The 17291-nt window shown below is 40.2% G+C and overlaps 2 protein-coding genes across 3 annotated transcripts; both read right to left on the bottom strand.

Moving 5' to 3' along the window:
- Window positions 1-2537: 2537 nt before the first annotated feature.
- LOC308370263 (junctional adhesion molecule A-like) lies at window positions 2538-6238 on the bottom strand (the record flags this gene model as incomplete). The annotated part of the gene is made up of 9 exons (XM_080844920.1): window positions 2538-2573; window positions 3577-3661; window positions 3794-3806; window positions 3965-4072; window positions 4566-4668; window positions 4785-4987; window positions 5366-5479; window positions 5605-5664; window positions 6199-6238. The coding sequence occupies 9 exons, from the start codon at window positions 6236-6238 to the stop codon at window positions 2538-2540; spliced, it is 762 nt and encodes a 253-aa protein (XP_080701046.1).
- Window positions 6239-8852: 2614 nt separating this feature from the next.
- LOC308375236 (upstream stimulatory factor 1-like) lies at window positions 8853-16620 on the bottom strand. Of its 2 annotated transcripts, none has more exons than XM_080851328.1 (11): window positions 16548-16620; window positions 15483-15627; window positions 15096-15145; window positions 14773-14870; window positions 14246-14371; window positions 11956-12103; window positions 11269-11323; window positions 10905-10963; window positions 10723-10817; window positions 10393-10521; window positions 8853-10139 (listed from the first exon to the last, which is right to left on the bottom strand). In XM_080851328.1, exons 2-11 carry the CDS (start codon window positions 15488-15490, stop codon window positions 10053-10055), a joined length of 855 nt encoding a protein of 284 aa, XP_080707454.1. In that variant the 5' UTR covers window positions 15491-15627; window positions 16548-16620; the 3' UTR covers window positions 8853-10052. The 2 variants fall into 2 exon arrangements, with proteins under 2 accessions (XP_080707454.1, XP_080707453.1); XM_080851327.1 differs by having other exon boundaries at window positions 14773-14888.
- Between the last annotated feature and the right edge of the window lie 671 nt (window positions 16621-17291).

Raw genomic sequence — 17291 nt, forward strand, 5'->3', positions numbered from 1 at the left:
TATTTTCAAGGTTCCACGATGTACCACTGACTAATATTAAGCTACCCTGCCTGCAACCTACGTAGCAAAATTTTGGGGGAAAATATGAGGTAGCCCAATAACAACACACAGGAAGAGCAGATAAGACACACTGAAGGTGATGTTACGCTGCCACCCTGTGGTGAACAGGTGAAAACAAAAAAACAGTAATTACAAAGACTCAGGTCCATATAAACCAGACTTTTATTTAACAAAACATGTATGAGAAAAAACGGAATAAAAACAGACAAGGACAAATTCAAATCAAGTGGTGAAATCCCCTCCACTTCACTTCAAAGAATACACGTTTTCACTCAACTTGATTTTTTAAGGCTTACAAGGAAACAAAACCTATGTATTAAATATTTGAACTGTACTGCCATACAGGCTTTGCCTGGGATATTGGGCAGAAATACACTCACTTGGTGTATTACACTAATCACACTGTTAAAGAATGCACTCAGACATTTTTTAAATCACAAACCAGTAATATTAAAATCACTCTAGAGCACACTATGAAACTCAATACATAAACCAAACAGAAATGTTAAGGGGTCTTCATATTTTACTGAGGGAGTTTACAGTTTTACAGTTGGAAACCTTTGGTCACAGTTGGAAACCTTTTGGTATTCTTTGTCCTTTAAAATTCATCCCCAATGTGTCTGATCAATGTTAATTAGTATGTTTTCTCATCCCACTCTAAAAGACATGAACATCAAAAGCTGAAGAGAAGGAAAAAATCCTGTGATTCAGGAACTGATGTACCAAATTAAATGTCATGATGTATTCAAAGTCAACAAAGTCTGTCCCCCCCATCCTGAGGATGCCTAAGGTGTGGGGCAGCTGTAGGTGAACAAAGACACTCAGGAGGAGATGTCCTAGTCTAATGTCAGCAAACAAAATGTGCAGTGGACACTGATAAGTACATCCTTGAACATGCATGAGACAAGCTCAGTGGGGCTGGCAATTTGATCGTTGATGGATTAAAAAAATAAAAAAACACTCAGACTGACCAAGCAGCCATTTGCTGGAAAAGTTCTGCTCTTGTGTTGTTGACAGAGCTCGACAGGGTCAAGCCCCCACAAGATGAAAGGGAATAAAAGGCGAATGGGAAACCCACGAGGGCAGAGAAAGTTCTCTCTCAGGTCCATATAAACATGCACCTGATCTCACTGACATTATCTTTTGTTCAGAGAAGGGGGAAAAAAAAGACAAAACATCTTCCTTAGTTAGCATCTGCTGATGAGCAATGTTCACACTGTTCTACCTACAGATGGCGAAAGAATCAGTAATTTCCTTTGACCCCAAACACTGAAGCAATACAGTGGTTAGAAAAGAAGAAATCATCTGCTTCATCTGTTTCTGCGTGGTGCACGCCTTTGAACCCTGGGTACTATGGAAAAGGGACATCAAGCTGCCAACAGGGTGTCTGAATCCAATGGACATCCTCTGTCACCTATGGCACCCTGACATGGCTACACAGCAGAAAGCATTAGACCAGCAGTACAGAATAAATTCCACTCTAAACACATTCATGAAAGGCAGATTATGACTCACATGTAAGGGCTATGTGAAAGCCCAGTGAAACTAAACAGTTTACAGCCATTCATACATGTCAGAGGCCTGCTCAAATGCCATCTCCATTAACAACCTCCTTCTGCAGAAACTCGCCCAATCACACTGCAAAGGACTCAGGGTAGCAAGCACATGCCACTACTAATCCACTGATTCTCTCACCATTCATGCTTAATATGCTCTAATAACACAATGCAGGGCAAAGGGATATTCCAATATACGAAGTGTGATCAAAAAGTTCAGGCGACTTCTTCCTCCTCCTCCCGAGGATGGAATTCAAGCTGAAGCATCACCATTTTGACACAGTGGAAGAGATCCAGTCCATCGCAGATGGTGCTGGATACGCCTTAAGAACAGGACTTCCAGACAGCGTACCCAGCGTGGCAGGAGTGATGGGAGCAGTGTATCACTGCACAAGGTGACTACTTCGAAGGGGATGGTGGTGAAATCTTAATCAGGTACGCTTTTTTTTCTACTTACATATGCAGTCGCACGTCGTACACACATGTACGAGATAACTATTTGAAGGGCATCCTGTATCCAAATATACCAGATGGGAGTTCCTGAGCCTAAGCAGTCACAGGAACTTCCTGCAAGGAGCCACTGCAAAGTAGGAATTATTTTCCTTTCTAATGTTCGTGAAGAAACAGCTAGGAATTTCATGTGTGGGTTTGACAGAGTTCACACGAGCCTGAAATGCCTATGTACATGTATTCTGTATCTATGTAACGTTGTTTTAAAGTCCATCGTAGCCAAGGAAATGTCAGTGGGCATAATACACTATACAAAAAAAATCACACAATTGGATGAAAAATGAAAAAAAAAATACAATCAATACCTTTTAGAAGTAGTTTTACAAACTCTTTGAGCTGTTTGTTCTCTGCACACTACCTCTGAAACACAGTTCAGAACATCATCATTGCCATCATCAGTGCCAGATGGGGTTACACCACAAAGGATGATTTCTGTTTGAACTCCCCCTGAAAGAAAGAGAGAGAACAACATGGTGTCTAGTAATCCTTCAAAGGAAAAAGAAACAAGGTCCAAGTTTATACATTTAAAGTCCCATCTGTTAAAGTGTAACTTCAGACCCAGCTCTGAACCCAACTCCACCCACTGCATCATTTTGAAAAATGCTAAAAAACAGGCAAGAGGCAGTGTGGAGGGAAAGGGTGGGCGTACACTCCCATTTCCTGACGTAGATAATTCCCAAACGGTTGACTCTTCGCCAGCATCGGTCAAGATTATCAGGATGATTTTTAACAGTAGATGGCGTGTTGAACCATTTCCAAGCCATAAAATGCTGTCAGTATTATTGTAAGTGTTAATGCCAGTATTACCACTAGCATTAATGTGTTTCATTACAGTTCTGTCATATGATTTAATTTACAGCTCAAAAAACACACTTTGCTTACAATTTAAGGGTATATGCTTGAAAGATCTCTATATAAAATGAAAATGTGTAATGAACTGGGTTCCAGAACTTAGTTTTTTTTTCAGTCTGGGCTCTATTTCTTAGATATATTTGGGTCCAAACATTTACTAAGGACAATCGGTCGAGTATTGAAGTTAGCAAGCTATATCCGGCACCCGACTAAACGATGTGATCCCATGGAGCAGGTACACATAAACTACAGGACAGGCTCATAATGTTATTATAAGAGTCTGGCTTCATGAAAAGGATCACTACCCAGACAGACCTGGGTCTGTTTACCTCAATAACTGAAAAGAAACTGTAGAAAATGATGGTCAGAATATTTGACAGTTTCTTTACATTGTATACCGGTCGTTCACATGACCAGATACCATCAAACTGTCAGATACCATCAAACTTTGAAGATGCTACCAAAACGAATAGCTGATTAAAAAAAACCTACATGGCTTTTACTTTAAATACTAAAAAAAAATTCTTCAGATATTTGCTAAAATCATTACCAACAAATATAAGAACAAGACTAATAATGAATTACTTAATTAACTTACATCCTCATCATCGTAGTTTGCTGTTGGCTGAGTGTACACCACAGTCTTAGGTTTGCTGTAAAGGAATCCAATCAACATGTTCATTCTGTCCACATAAACAGTTTAAAAAGATAATTTGTTATTGAATTCTTCTATCTTGAACCTCCTTTGTTCTTTGGAATTAATAAAAGAAGGAACTATAAGTGTATGGTTCACAACACAAAGATTCCATACATACCTTTCCGCCATTTCTAGCAAGGACAAAGGGGGGGGTGGGGGTGGGGGTGGGGGGGGGAGTAAAAAAAGAGAAGAATATGTTAATATAGGAGAAGGGGTAGGATGTATTTCCACATTGGTATTTTGACTATCAACTGAAAAAAAGTACAGAGTTGGAATTGTAAAGACTTACTTGGTATATATCCTTTGCGATAAGCAAACCACAGCCCAAACAGCAGTAGACCAACTAAAAGTAGTGCAACGATAACACCAGCAACAATTCCACCAACATTTAGATCATCTGAAAGAGAGACCAGGCAGGATAAGAAAAGGCATCAGTGACTCCTGTATTCATATGTATTGGTATATTGGTCTTGAAAGATCTTTTATATCACAAAGAGTGATTTTTGTCTTGAAAAGTCTTAAAACAGTCAATAACAGTGTTTATATGTAGTGTTTCCAAGTAGCTTAGATATACAATATGCAAATCAAGTGTATTCCTGGTACACTCCTAGCAATGTTACTTCTCTCCTAAACTCATTGGAGTCCAAAACACTGTACTAGATTGAATATTGATTCACAAATAACACCTACTATTTACCCAAACGTTTTAGTGGAAATGAGTCACCCCCACCCCCGACTTGAACCTCACAAGAACAGGTCAGTTCAGAAAATGTATTTCAGGCTAGTTTTACAGTGCATGGAAGGGGTGCTTTGCTATGCATGAACAGCGTAATATCCTATATGTACAACGGATAAAGTACTGCTCACAGTACTGCCCAGTAGACACTCACATGCCATCATCCTAACTGCTGTGCAGCTCTGGGAGGGCCCAGCTTCATTACTGGCCTCGCAGTAGTAATCTCCATTATCAGCCTGGGAGACAACAGGGAACTCCTGCGAGAGGAAGCAAGAGAGGGAGAAAATATATAGTCAGTATATTCACACAGATTATATATACAGATTTATGAACGTTTTTCAATGGGATCTCACTAAAGTATCGAGAAGCTTACCAAGATCCCTGCACTGGAGTCGATCTTGTAAGTCATGTTCTTGAAGGCCGCAAACTTGCTAGGGTCTTCGGGAAGGGGAATATTGTTTTTGTACCACTTGTAAGTGGCTGCTGGCGAGGCATCCTTGTCGGAGCACGAGAGAACCACTTGATGACTAGTCGTTACAGATGTAGGGATAAGGCAGAGTGGTACCGATGGAGCAACTGTGGGAAAATAAGAATACGCCCCATTCTAATTATTTAAACGGCCGATGCAAAACAAAAGACACTGGAGAATAGTATCAGATGCAAACCAATGACCAAAGCGGGCATAAATTAAATGGTCCAAAGGGACATTACCCAACACAACCAGCTTGATGAGGACCTCAGCAGAATGGCCAGCTCCAGCCACTGAACACACATAGTCTCCAGAATCATCCCTGGTCACTTTGTTAAATCTCAGGCCTCCAGCATATTGTGTTACTCTGCCTGCGTACGGCTCTGTTGAAGGAATACTTGAAATATTAGTCATTTAAAAGCAGAAAAGTTAACTAAATGAGAAAAACAAAGTCTAACTAAGATATAAACGGATTTTCGGCCCACCTGTTGGTTTGCCATCAAAAAAGACAAATGAGGACCCCCGAGATTTTTTAAAATTCCACTCAATTCTGGGATTTGGGTTGAAGTCACCCGAATAAGTACACTTCAGATCCGCACCTGGAAGGAAGTAAATCAGGACACATTTACCCACAACATCCTGCTGTATTTAAAATTGGATATCTGTATAGGGCACGAGGAGTCCGTGTGCTGAGATGATTGTTTAAAGGAGCACAGTTCTTTACCCTCGTTCTCTGCCACTTTGAGGACTGGAGTGCTGGTGGTGGCTGTGAAACCTTGTGAGTCTGTTGAGAAAAGTAACCGCACAAGGTCTTAAATAGATTGCCCACGCTGTTGCAAGAGTATCAGAGTAAACAAACAAACAAAACTAACTGACAAACATACACACAACAGGGTCTTTTCAGTCTCTCAACATAGTTATGTCACAAGAAAGTGTGTGGGTTGTGAGTTTTTACTAAGTGTATATAGTATGTACAGTGAGATTAACTTTTAGTGGACGACTATAGGGTCTTGTTAAGAGGTGTTAGAATGAACTAAGTTCTGCCTACCACAACTGTTATAGAAATAGTATAGAATTAGAAAAGCCTATATTGTCATTGTATTTACATACAATGAAATGTGGAGCTCTGCTCCTGTTGGTGCCACGAGGGACAACATATAACACAACAACACAAAACAATACAATTGATGGTACCATTTACAAAGGTGGAAAAAAAACTGAAAGTGGAATTCCTAGAAGCAGAACCATCTCAACATCCTCAAATTGAAGTTGAATATCAATCTGAACAACATTTACTGGAGTCAAGCTACCCGTGCACCCTGCACACCACCTCTGACAACAATACTGTTCTGGGCCATCTTTCTCTGAGGGGCCATTTCATGTCAACTCACCCAATTCTCAAAAGAAATGAATGTAAAATCTTCGATTAAATTCATGGGACCTTGCAAAATTGTATAGCTCTGCTCCAAATACATTTTAAGTTATGGATTTCTGCTGTTTGGCCCTCAGAGCAAAATTCTGAATCAGACATGGTGTTGTATTGCGAGTGTGAGCGCATTGTTTACTTTATTGTGTTCGCAAGTCCTTTTGAAGATGTGATTAAAGAGGCAATATAAGAAGCTAAACTATGCAGAACGGGGAGCGGAAACAAGGCATCGAAGTGCACAAGCATAAACAAGACCAGTGCAGACCAGTTTTGCTGCTGCATCAACCTGTTGGATTTTGGTTTTCCAGGGCGTTCACTCAACAGAGCTTTAACACTCTAAGGTCCAAGGCCTTTTAGACTTTTCTAAGTTGTCTGACATGCCTTGATGTTTTTGTACATTTTGCTTAACTTGAAACATTGATGCACAATTGGAATATATGATTCGATTCTAGACGACCTCAGCAATAATATCATTTAAGTAAAAGGAATGTAGTAAAAAAAAGTTTAATTTAAATCAAATGTAAACATACCCTTGGAAAATCCTTGTTTCAGAGGTGCTCAGACTTTGTACAAAAACACATTGTAAAGATTTATTCACAAGACTTTTTATTTCTGAGCCTTGTAAACATAGGTGTTGGCTAAACACATGTTAGTTTAGCATTCAGAAAGCATGTCTTGTTTCACTACCACATATTTATAATTTCAGAGTGTCCTGTGCCCCAAGGAGTTGTCGGAGGCAGTTGAAAAAGCAACCGGGTGGTGGCGGTTGAGGCGCATGCAGATATGTGACATCTTGTCGAGGTGAATTTTGAGGGACATAAGTTGTTGTCTCTGGTAGTGACATGTGTTCTAAGTAGGAGTATGAAGGAGGGTGGGTCTGGGACACCAGACACCACTGTTTTGCCTTTAGTAGGTGTTATTCAACAAACTACGAATGAAGAAAGGTTGAAAACCCCCGTGAAAGGCTTACAAAGGCAGCTTTGTTGATGTTGTATCCTGCTGCCTAGGTTTTATGGTTGGACAATCATGTTGTTGTGTTTAGCACTTATGGGCTACAGATAGTGGATGTTGTACTACGGAGTGCATTTACAAATTCCAGGTACAACATGTAAATATGTAGTAATGTGTTCTCCAGCCAGTTGTGTTGTTGTATTCTTCTGGACAGGGTCTATGGTTGAGTACTTGCATTTGACAGTGAGAGGATTGGTCGCAGTGGGAAGTGCCCAACAAATAGCACAAGGAATATAACAGATTTTCCTGTGTTTAACCAAAGCTGTACACACACCGAGTCACGCACACACAGGCCTCTCCCGAGTTTCGGGGGAGGGGAAATGACGTATTTTGTAGGTTCCCAAAGTTAAATATTGCCTAAACAGTGGGGGAGAAGAGAATTTAACCTCACAAAAGAATGGGTAAAGAAGAAAAAGAAACAGCTTTAAGGTTTTGCCAACGTGTGCTTACACAGATCGGTAGTCAACATTTAGCCTACATTTACTCTCAATAAATGCATTTCAAAGACAGGTGAAGCCTACCCATTAGCAGGTTGTAGTTTAAAATTAACCAAACCAAATCAAAACGTCGGTGATACGACCTGATAAACGGGACCAAATGACCTGTTTATCCAAACCTGGTTCTATCTAAAAAACTGAAATAAGTAGTTAGAGGTCGACCTGGCAAAAATGTCACCACTAGGGTTTGTCATCCGTAATGTAGCCTATGGAAAGAGGAGCCTACACAAATGCAATCGCTACCTTTGTAAACTGATACCCCCTTAAAAAGTAGTTGCCATGTTATAGTCGTAGTTTTTTAATTTAACACCAGTTTAATTTGAAAAGATATGCTTACGACTTGATGCAGACTACAAATAAGTAACAATGAGATATCTTACCTGCCCTGTGTAGAAGGAACCCGAGGAAAATTAAAATAATCATCTCGGTCTGAAGATACTCTGCGTTTATGTGCTGTCTTTATTTTTCCTTTATTTCTTTTCAAGCAATCTGAACGTTTAAGAAAAGATAAAACTCACAAGTACTCGACCGTCTGCTCATAACAGTCACACCTGAACTCAGGTACATTTGGTCTGAAACCTGATAATGGGCGGGACTGGTGACGCAGCATCCGAGGTAATTTTAAATGTGTGTGACCAGTGACGCAGCACTCGAGGAAACTTTAAACGCGCGTGAGATATGAATTGCCCTCAATTTTGCCTATGCGGTCTACTAAACGCCAGATATTCTACATTGATGGTAATCTAGATTGTACTCTGCAACACCGGTTGCATACCGTCACTCAACACATAGAAAAACACCACAAAAGGTGGACCAACAGCATGTTGCTGCTTTGAGGAGACCTAGAAAAGGGCATGGTGTTGACTGTATTCTACATTATGATAAGGATGTTAAATGTTTTGAAGAGAGTGCGTCATCATAATGGCAAACTGGCACATTTCAATTTTGTCAGTGTTTTTAATACAAATTTCAAACGTAAACATTTACTTAAATGTCTACCGAATTAAAGACAAACAAAGCAGAACATGTAATGATATTATGTACATGGAAGTGAACTAAAACAGATACCTTACAGGCTGCAGATTTGGCATATTTAGGACATGTCTCCATATGGTCATCAAATGACTCTACAAATAGTGTCTTAATTACATAATGAGTATTTTTATTGAGAGCTTAGACATCTGTAACTTTTTCTGGTGTAAATGCTAGTCAATTGTCATTAACTGATTTTCAATGTCACATAGAAAGGCAACAGAGTGTACGAATTGACACAGTAATAAATGTTCATAATTGATGCATTTCATACCACACTGATAAAGGTTTTGATGTTGCGTTGGTTTTCTATGGCCAGCTTTATCTTTCCAAGAGCAAGATTTGCACACAAATGTCAAGGTCTTCGCAGGCTCGATGATCTTCCCAGGTCCTAATTTTGGCTTTCACATGGTTACACATCACAGAGCAGAAACTTGGACGCAAGTCTAGTGCATTCTATATCAGACAAGGATCTCCAGCTAAGTATAAACCTCTTCTACGCTTGGTATTTAAAAAAGACATTGTCAAAATGTCTACATAGACCATGATTGGATTGTCAAATCATAATCTAAATCAATCAATTGTATCTGGTGTCAATGTGGGATAAGTTGGTTCTTCTGGTTTGTACACCTCTTCCTCTTTGTATTATGCAAGAGGCAAATGGATGGTGTATATGAATGACTTTCTGTCTAAACAAAGTATTAGCTACATACATGTGTATCAGTATTTGTTCAATTGAGGTTTTATTCACACCTGCTGATTATTTGTAATTGTTGTTCAGTTGCAAAGGCCCAGACAAGGTTTCCCCTAAATGGCCATATTCCTTTAGCTACTATTGTGTTTTCTCTTGAACAATCTACTCAGTCTGCAATGTGAGTGCATAAGTGTCAAGCATACCCCCTCTCCTCCAAAGAAGTTGGGAAACCTTCGAAATATCCTATTTAGCATAAACAAGGACTGTCCAGGCAACATGACATTTATATGCACAAACCCCTTTGACGTCTGAGCCTTGCTGAATCATGGATGGCCTACAATCATCTATTTCTACAGGTGGTTTTGAGGATCCGTGCAAAATTGGATGGGTTTTGGCCATGAATGTCTGTCCTTGTTCACCAAAGCCAATTTTAATTCCGGGTGTAGAAAGGTCTACGTTGGATTAAAAAAAAAAGGAAAAGAAAAAAGTGACACTACATCCTATCCCTCTCCTTACTGGGGCTCCACACTCGCTGCCACGATGCCATGCTGCCGCAACTGGCCTCGGAGGATCTGATTCTTAGCTTTCCACTCATCCACCTGAGATGCAAGTAGAGGCAAAGAAAAATACGTGTCAGTGCTTCGATTTTCCCTCAACATACAGAACCAAATGCCTAAAATCTTATCAATCTTAAAAATAATCGGTCACAAATCAAAGGCCTTAAATTCTGGTGTTATAGAAGCTTGACAACAATCAGCAACGGCTACACAGGTCCTATTCAGATTAACAGGGTTTTATAATCATCAAACAGTTTTGAGATATAACACAGATGAAGCCTTCATCTTTCCGCACCTCTTGTCTGAGTAGCTGGTTGTCCATCCTCAGGCGCTCCAGGGAGTCCATTTCCTCTCCTAACCTGGCATTGCTTTGCCGGAGCTCCTGAATGTAGTCACACGCTTTGGACAGGATCCCCCCTTTGCTCTGTGTGCAGAAAAGATCATGCAGGTGCACAACCTAATGACACTTCCCCCATGAATTGCGCCAGCAGTGTCTTTGAAACCGGCAGTCATGCTGGTTTCAGGTGCACACAAAAAAAGGCTAGCCATTCATTAAGACAGCAGTTCTTGCCAATTCTGCCTGTAGAAATGCAGCACAAGGGCCATAAATCTGTACAGTACACACCTGGCCGTTCTTGGTTGAGTCTACTGTGCAGTCTGGGATGGTTTTGGACAGCTGGACAATCCAGTTGTTGATTTTGTCTCTGCGCCTGCGTTCCACTGATGAGCCAAAGAGTTGCATGTTAAAACTTCATTAAGTGGATCAAATGTTATAAGCAACACAAGTTCATGAAGGTGCAAGTTCACCTTCATTATGCTGGGCTCGTCTCTTGTCGTCTCTCGAGGTGCGTGGAGCCTCAGACTTACTGTAGGTACGAGGACAAAAAGAGAAGTAAGTTGTGATTAGAAGGAAGAGGCCTGTGTGAATGGCATTTGTCTGCAAAATGGTGAAGAGAAAGCTACTTTCCCTCCTTTCTGTTTTGCTCTATTTGACATTGGGCTCTATATCTTTCCTTCACCTTGAAAAACTAAAAAATCTCAGAAATCTGTGGTTATAAATGTTTGTTGACAATAAGCTCTCACTCATTTGCTTTATTTTCTCTTAACATTTGAGCTTCATAAATTTCAATTTTACCATCACTAAACTTCACTTAAAAAAAAGGGAACACACCTTTGAGTGGTCGTGCTTAAAACATCTTGAGGTGACATCATCACATACAGCTGACCTGGAGGTGAGAAGAGACACTCAGTCAGTGCAGGCACATGATGGCAGCACTCCGATCCCATCCGATTCTCTCCATGGGGGGTTAACTGCTCTATCTCAAAGCACATGGCAGTGACCAATAGATCTTGGCCGCGTCAGTTCAAATCAAATGCGGAATGTTTACATCTGCTACCGTTGATTATACAGTAAATACGTTGTGAAATGAAACAAAAACACACCACAGTTAAAGTTGTATTAGTATTGATTGATTCACATCGATATGAATGGATTACATGACTAACAACTGGTGGAAAAGTAATATGAAAATATTTGTTCACTGAATTAGCGCGTTCCGTCCCAAACAGTTGCGTTCCAGTTTCAAAGTTTCAGTATTTCAACGTGAATGAGAGGGAGCACAAGAACTGAGCGTCTAGCAGCGATTATCATATCATAGACATGTATGATGCATGTATATGTCTGTGGGCATGATCTCAAGCACGTGCAAAAGTTGTTGTTGTCCAATTTGAATCTAGATTCGAGAGACACATGCGCGTCCAGTCCAATTCCCAGCGGAATCGAATCGTGTATCCAGGGGTTTACATCAGAGATAAACACCACCTTCTCGGTTTGCGGTGGAACACAACCGGAGCTCACCTGTAGGTGTATTCTGAGTGAGTAACGACTCAGGGGCCTGGACGTTGGTTACCATGGTGGCCGACGGGGTGTTCGAGATGGTGGCTGGGTAGTAGTAATGCGTTTCGGACCCCTCGCCATCCAGACCTTCGGCTTGCGCTAATACAGCCTAGACAAAATTGAAGCATGACACAAGGTAAAGCACCTCATGTATTTGCAGGAGTTTCAAACGAGTGCTCAGCATAAGATGTAGGCCATCAACTGCCATAGAGCCAACACAAGGCCTGCCTTTTCTGAATCCTTTTCTCTTCACTGTACTCAAATTGTCCACACGAGAAAGCTTATAGCGAGCGTGATGGTTCAAATATTCAAATATATTATAGTACAGGTCATGGGCTCTACCTGCAAACAAACAAGAAATAAGTGCAACACCTGCATATCATAGCAGGGTTTTTCCTGGGTCAAAATGGCTCTTCAGTGCACCCCAAAAAAAATAGAAATTGCACTGTCTGTCTTACCTATCACCGTATTAGCAGATATCAAAGTCTTTTTTTCCCTTTTCTTACATTTCATAAATAATGGAGGCTATGCTTGAGGTTATCATTTTGCTTCCACTTTAAATCAAAAATAGATAGGCTAATATATTGACAATAGTCCAAACCCCATGGTGCTATCATGTATGGTTCAAAGATTATCAAGGTTTATCTCATATATGCAAACTACTGAAATCTATATCAATAGAATCTAGGACTAACCAGTGGTCAGAAATGGAGCGCCATGAATATTGAAACCGCCAACTGATGAAGTCAGGTTGCATACGCAGGTTGAGTAATTAAGTGATTGGCAGCTGGCCGCTCTGTCCATTCGCGCACCTCACAGTTGCGTATACAGTATATCAGACTTATCAACTCGATTACTATTGCAATACTATTACAAAACAGAACGAGGGCTCGGATGTAGCCTACTTGAAACATACTATTCAGAACATATTCGCTGACATGCATCGCATACGTGATGATATGCTTACAAATCTGCTTAAAACAACTAGTGAAGGTGTTTTAGAATAATATTTGCCATAAACAATGTGACAGTAAAACCACTTATTAATGTTATAGTAAACACACCTATTAACACCCAAGCTATTAAAAAGGTGACAAACAGTTATAAACCTTGATAGATAGAAAAATCTTTAATCAATCAATTTTACATATTTCAGTAGCGGTGGGTGTCTAGATTACGACAAGTAACTTGTTTGGATTTCAACTGAAACGTGCTTTCGGTTTTATCCCGTTGTGTAGTAGACCAACACGCAAAATTAGCTGATACACGAGGTATTGTGTATCAAGATCCAATCGTGATTTACCTGTGGTACGTGTGGTGTAAGGAGGAGATTAGCCAAACATTACCGATATGACCAAGTATGATCTCTATCAGAATCCGTAATCTCTCTTGAACATCTCCTAACTCGGTCATAAGCTGTTGTCCCTGTGATAAGCGGGTAAACCTCAATTTAAAGAGGGAGAGAGGTATCGGTGTCGGTTAAACTGTATGACCCTCACAAGTTCTCGTTGCGAAATCGAATTCGCTCAGTTCGTTCATTGACATTTTGTACACACAGAAATAAATGGCTGTCTAGTACACTTAATTACGTTCTACAACTGTAATGTTTTGCACACATACAATTTAAATACCCCTTTTGGGCTGGAGCGTATGTTGTTTAAAATCCGTTATCCTGGTTGACACCGAAATCAATATTAAGTAACGTGTAGCAGCGCGTGTTCATAGGTCGTGGGTGCTAATAGGACGGACAACATTTTTAACTAACATCTTCTCTAAACTGGCAACTTGGAGAAGCCTCTGTTCAATGATTGGCTGAGGGGGTGGGAGGCGGGATCTGCTGCTGCTGTCTTGAATTCAACGTGAGGGCTCAAAACACCGTTAAGCTGAATTGGATGACAGTTTTTTTTTTTTATCACAGACTCTTTTTTTTTGCTTTAGGCGCTCGGGAAAACGGCTTGGGCGCGCGCCAAAATTTTCTCTATGCAGGAAAAACCCTGCATAGTCCTATCACAATCAAGTTCATGGACATTTACAGAAATTGTGTTCCTGTACCTGATTCAGCAGTCACTAAGCCATTAATGCGGGCAATACACCTCATCAATCCAAGGACATTTTATATTGTGTATATTCGTAAGTGAACAAAATAAAGAAAAAGGCATAAATGATCTGTTGATCCACAAATCTACTGACGAAACAAAACATTATTACTGGCTTGACTGAAACGCGATCATAAGTGTGGGCAGTAACCTACCTGTGTAACAGCCGGTGATACAGCTTGTGTCGTTGTAGGAAACCCAGTAACCACACTTACAGCCCCTGTGCCATCAACCTGGCCATCCACTTGTCCATCAGCTACATGAATCACCCGATATGTCACCTACAGCACCAGACAGAGGTTCAACCTTAACACCGACAGACTTTTCAACCAAACTATGACTGGTGCACCTGTGGAAAGCCACGAATAGTTTAACGTGACAGCGGCAATAGTGACGCATGTGCTTCTTGGTACTCGCACTTGCCCTCATAGAACCAGATCACCCATACAGGTACTACCTAGAAACAATCTAAGTATTCTAGGTTATATGACGTCAAAAATCATTTATAGCTCAGAATAGCGACCAAGTCCCTTATACAGGTCCTCAATATTATTCTTTGATTCAAAAATATTATTATTATTATTATGAGCACAAGATGGCACCTATTCTTTCTTGTAGTATTAGTTTATGTGTGAATCTCCCCATTTCTTCAGCTGCCAGAAGAGAGGCGTGTTTCTCTTACCTGCCCTCCTGCTCCCTCAGTTTTGAAAAGGTACTTGATGGGCTGATCTGTTGAGAAGGTAGCTGCTGATTGAATGGTGGTGATAGCAGATGGATCGTCTGCGGTGGCAACAGCACCTTCAAGGAAAAGGCGCAAAATGAATAAACTGCTGCTCACACAACCACAAATATTTACACTTCAGTAGAAAACACCAACAAAGGTTTTATGATGTAACAAAATTGTGAAAATCTATAAGCTCTTGATGTGGTGGTCTTGGTGTGAGTGTGTATGTGTGAATATCTACCTAACAACTAAATATTTAAACTTGTTTAAATGTATCAAACCTTCCTCCATCACTGAAACATCCCCGTCTGTATCTGGACTTTTTTGCTGTCTATGGGACAGAGAGAAAATAATTTCAAACTTGTACGTCTGTGACTATGGACTACTTCAGTGTGAGTGCGCACCTATATTTAAGAAAGACAATGCATCTGTAGGCCTCTGTTTACATTGAATGTGTATTTATGTGTGGAAATGTCATATGGATTTGTTTTTTTAATAGAGTAAAGTTCAACTCTTACTCCTGAGAATTTAACTTTTACTAAACAATGACCTGATTATCCCTATTTTTCAAGCTGTAATAATGTAAGCTACATCGCATCTAGAAAGTGGCAAATAGGTTTCTTTATATGTGACCTATACCAAGTTTAAGTGGGGGGCATGCACCTCACCCTTTCATTTCCACCAGGGGTAAACCCCAGATAGCAGAGGACTTTGGACCGGGTCGGGCCCTAAGCTGTATTGTTTTGGTTGAGTAATATTTGCAACGCTTTACATGCCCCTCCTTGGTCCAGACAAATCGATCTGTTCAGGTACCTAAAAGGAGACAGGAACAAAAGCGAGAGCCATTAAAAACGACCGGCATTAATGATTTAACGTACTGTGTTGTCAAAAAAAAAACAAGAGCACACCTCTGTTAACGTTTCAAACGACAAGGGGCGTTCACTGCCTTTACAATTTAGTTCTACTCCTCATTCGACTCTTGCAGAAGTCACTTAGACTTCGCTTCACTAAGTAACCATTGTTAAACACAAAAAACACACACATCCAAGTGCGAACACACGCGTTTCGTTATTTGTGGGATCTTAGTAAACTGCAAGAATACTAGGCTATGCCACGAGCGCAAACAAGGAAAGGCATACAGCAGTGCATCGTCTTTGTCTATACAAAACTAGACACCTATCTAGCTATATAGGGGGGTGTCTGCAATGTTAGAAATGAATTTCCAGTCGTTACACGATGATAGCAACAGCCGGTTGACGTTACATAATATTTGTTTATTGTTCGGGGGCTCTGGTCTGTTTTCTTTACCCAAGCAACGTCAATTTCATGGTTTTCGCTCACGTTAGCTTGCTAGTTAGGTAGCCAAAATCGTTGTTTTGTTGCAATATACCACCGACTATCAAAAGCAGTGAAAATATTTACAATGATGTTAAAGAGGCTTGAAGTTAGGAGGAGTATCTTATTATCTTTCTTATAAGCATAAATGTATCGCAATATGCGAAGAAAGAGGATTTGACCAGTTACAAAGCAGCTACAAAACAGACAAATATTACCAACATACCGATAGCTAGCTAGCGGGCTAGATTAGCAAGCTATCTAACTTACTAAGGTTGATACTTGGATTTCTGAAGGAACATAACAAGAAAAGTGTTGCCATAAAATATATAATGTTGTTAAAAGACTAATGTATATAATTTCAAACACGTTTCACGTAAAACAATAAGCAGACTTACTATCCAAATGCTCACAAAAATATTCATCCCTTACGTCTTCTGCGCAAGAGTGGCGCTGCTCTTCTTCTTGAAACCGTGTTTTCAGATGTTTAGACCGATGCGGCGTATTACTGCCATCTGCTGCATGAAAATTAGAACGAAAGAAGACGTCACGAAAACGAATCAGAAAGTCCTGTTCCATCCCAGATAATTCGAACTGAAATATTCTTATTGCTTTAGCCTATGAACATATAGGCATGTAAACAAAATAGTAGGCACAATCAGTGTGATAGTGGAAAGAATTTGGGGTTTGTGACTTGTCTTTTGTGTCACTACATTAATGCAAGGAGCAACTGACTAATTTACTGACTGTAGCACCTATTTTCTGTAGTGCTGGTATAATGCCATGTTGTGTTTCAGTCTGTAATCAGTTGGTGTAGCCTCATGTCCTAATTTGACCTTTTACAGAATGCTAGATTTGTCAGACTTTTCTTCTATATGGTATTAGCACTATTCGGCACATATTACTTGCACTTGCATCCTTAAGGAGTTCCACACATTTAGGATATCTTCTCAGCGGAGTTGCCCACTTGGCAGCATGTGGAAGCATACATTCCTACACTTCTATACACCTGTCACAGAAGTATGCACATCAGCAGACATTTAATATGTGGTGCGGATAATGAGACAAGGCAAATCTTTTTTGGGGGGTTTGGTTAGGTTTTGTTAGAAGCAAACAGGTATATTTAGCCTACGCATTTAGTA

Source organism: Sprattus sprattus, assembly GCF_963457725.1.
Source record: "Sprattus sprattus genome assembly, chromosome: 1".
Classification (NCBI taxonomy): Eukaryota; Metazoa; Chordata; class Actinopteri; order Clupeiformes; family Clupeidae; genus Sprattus; species Sprattus sprattus.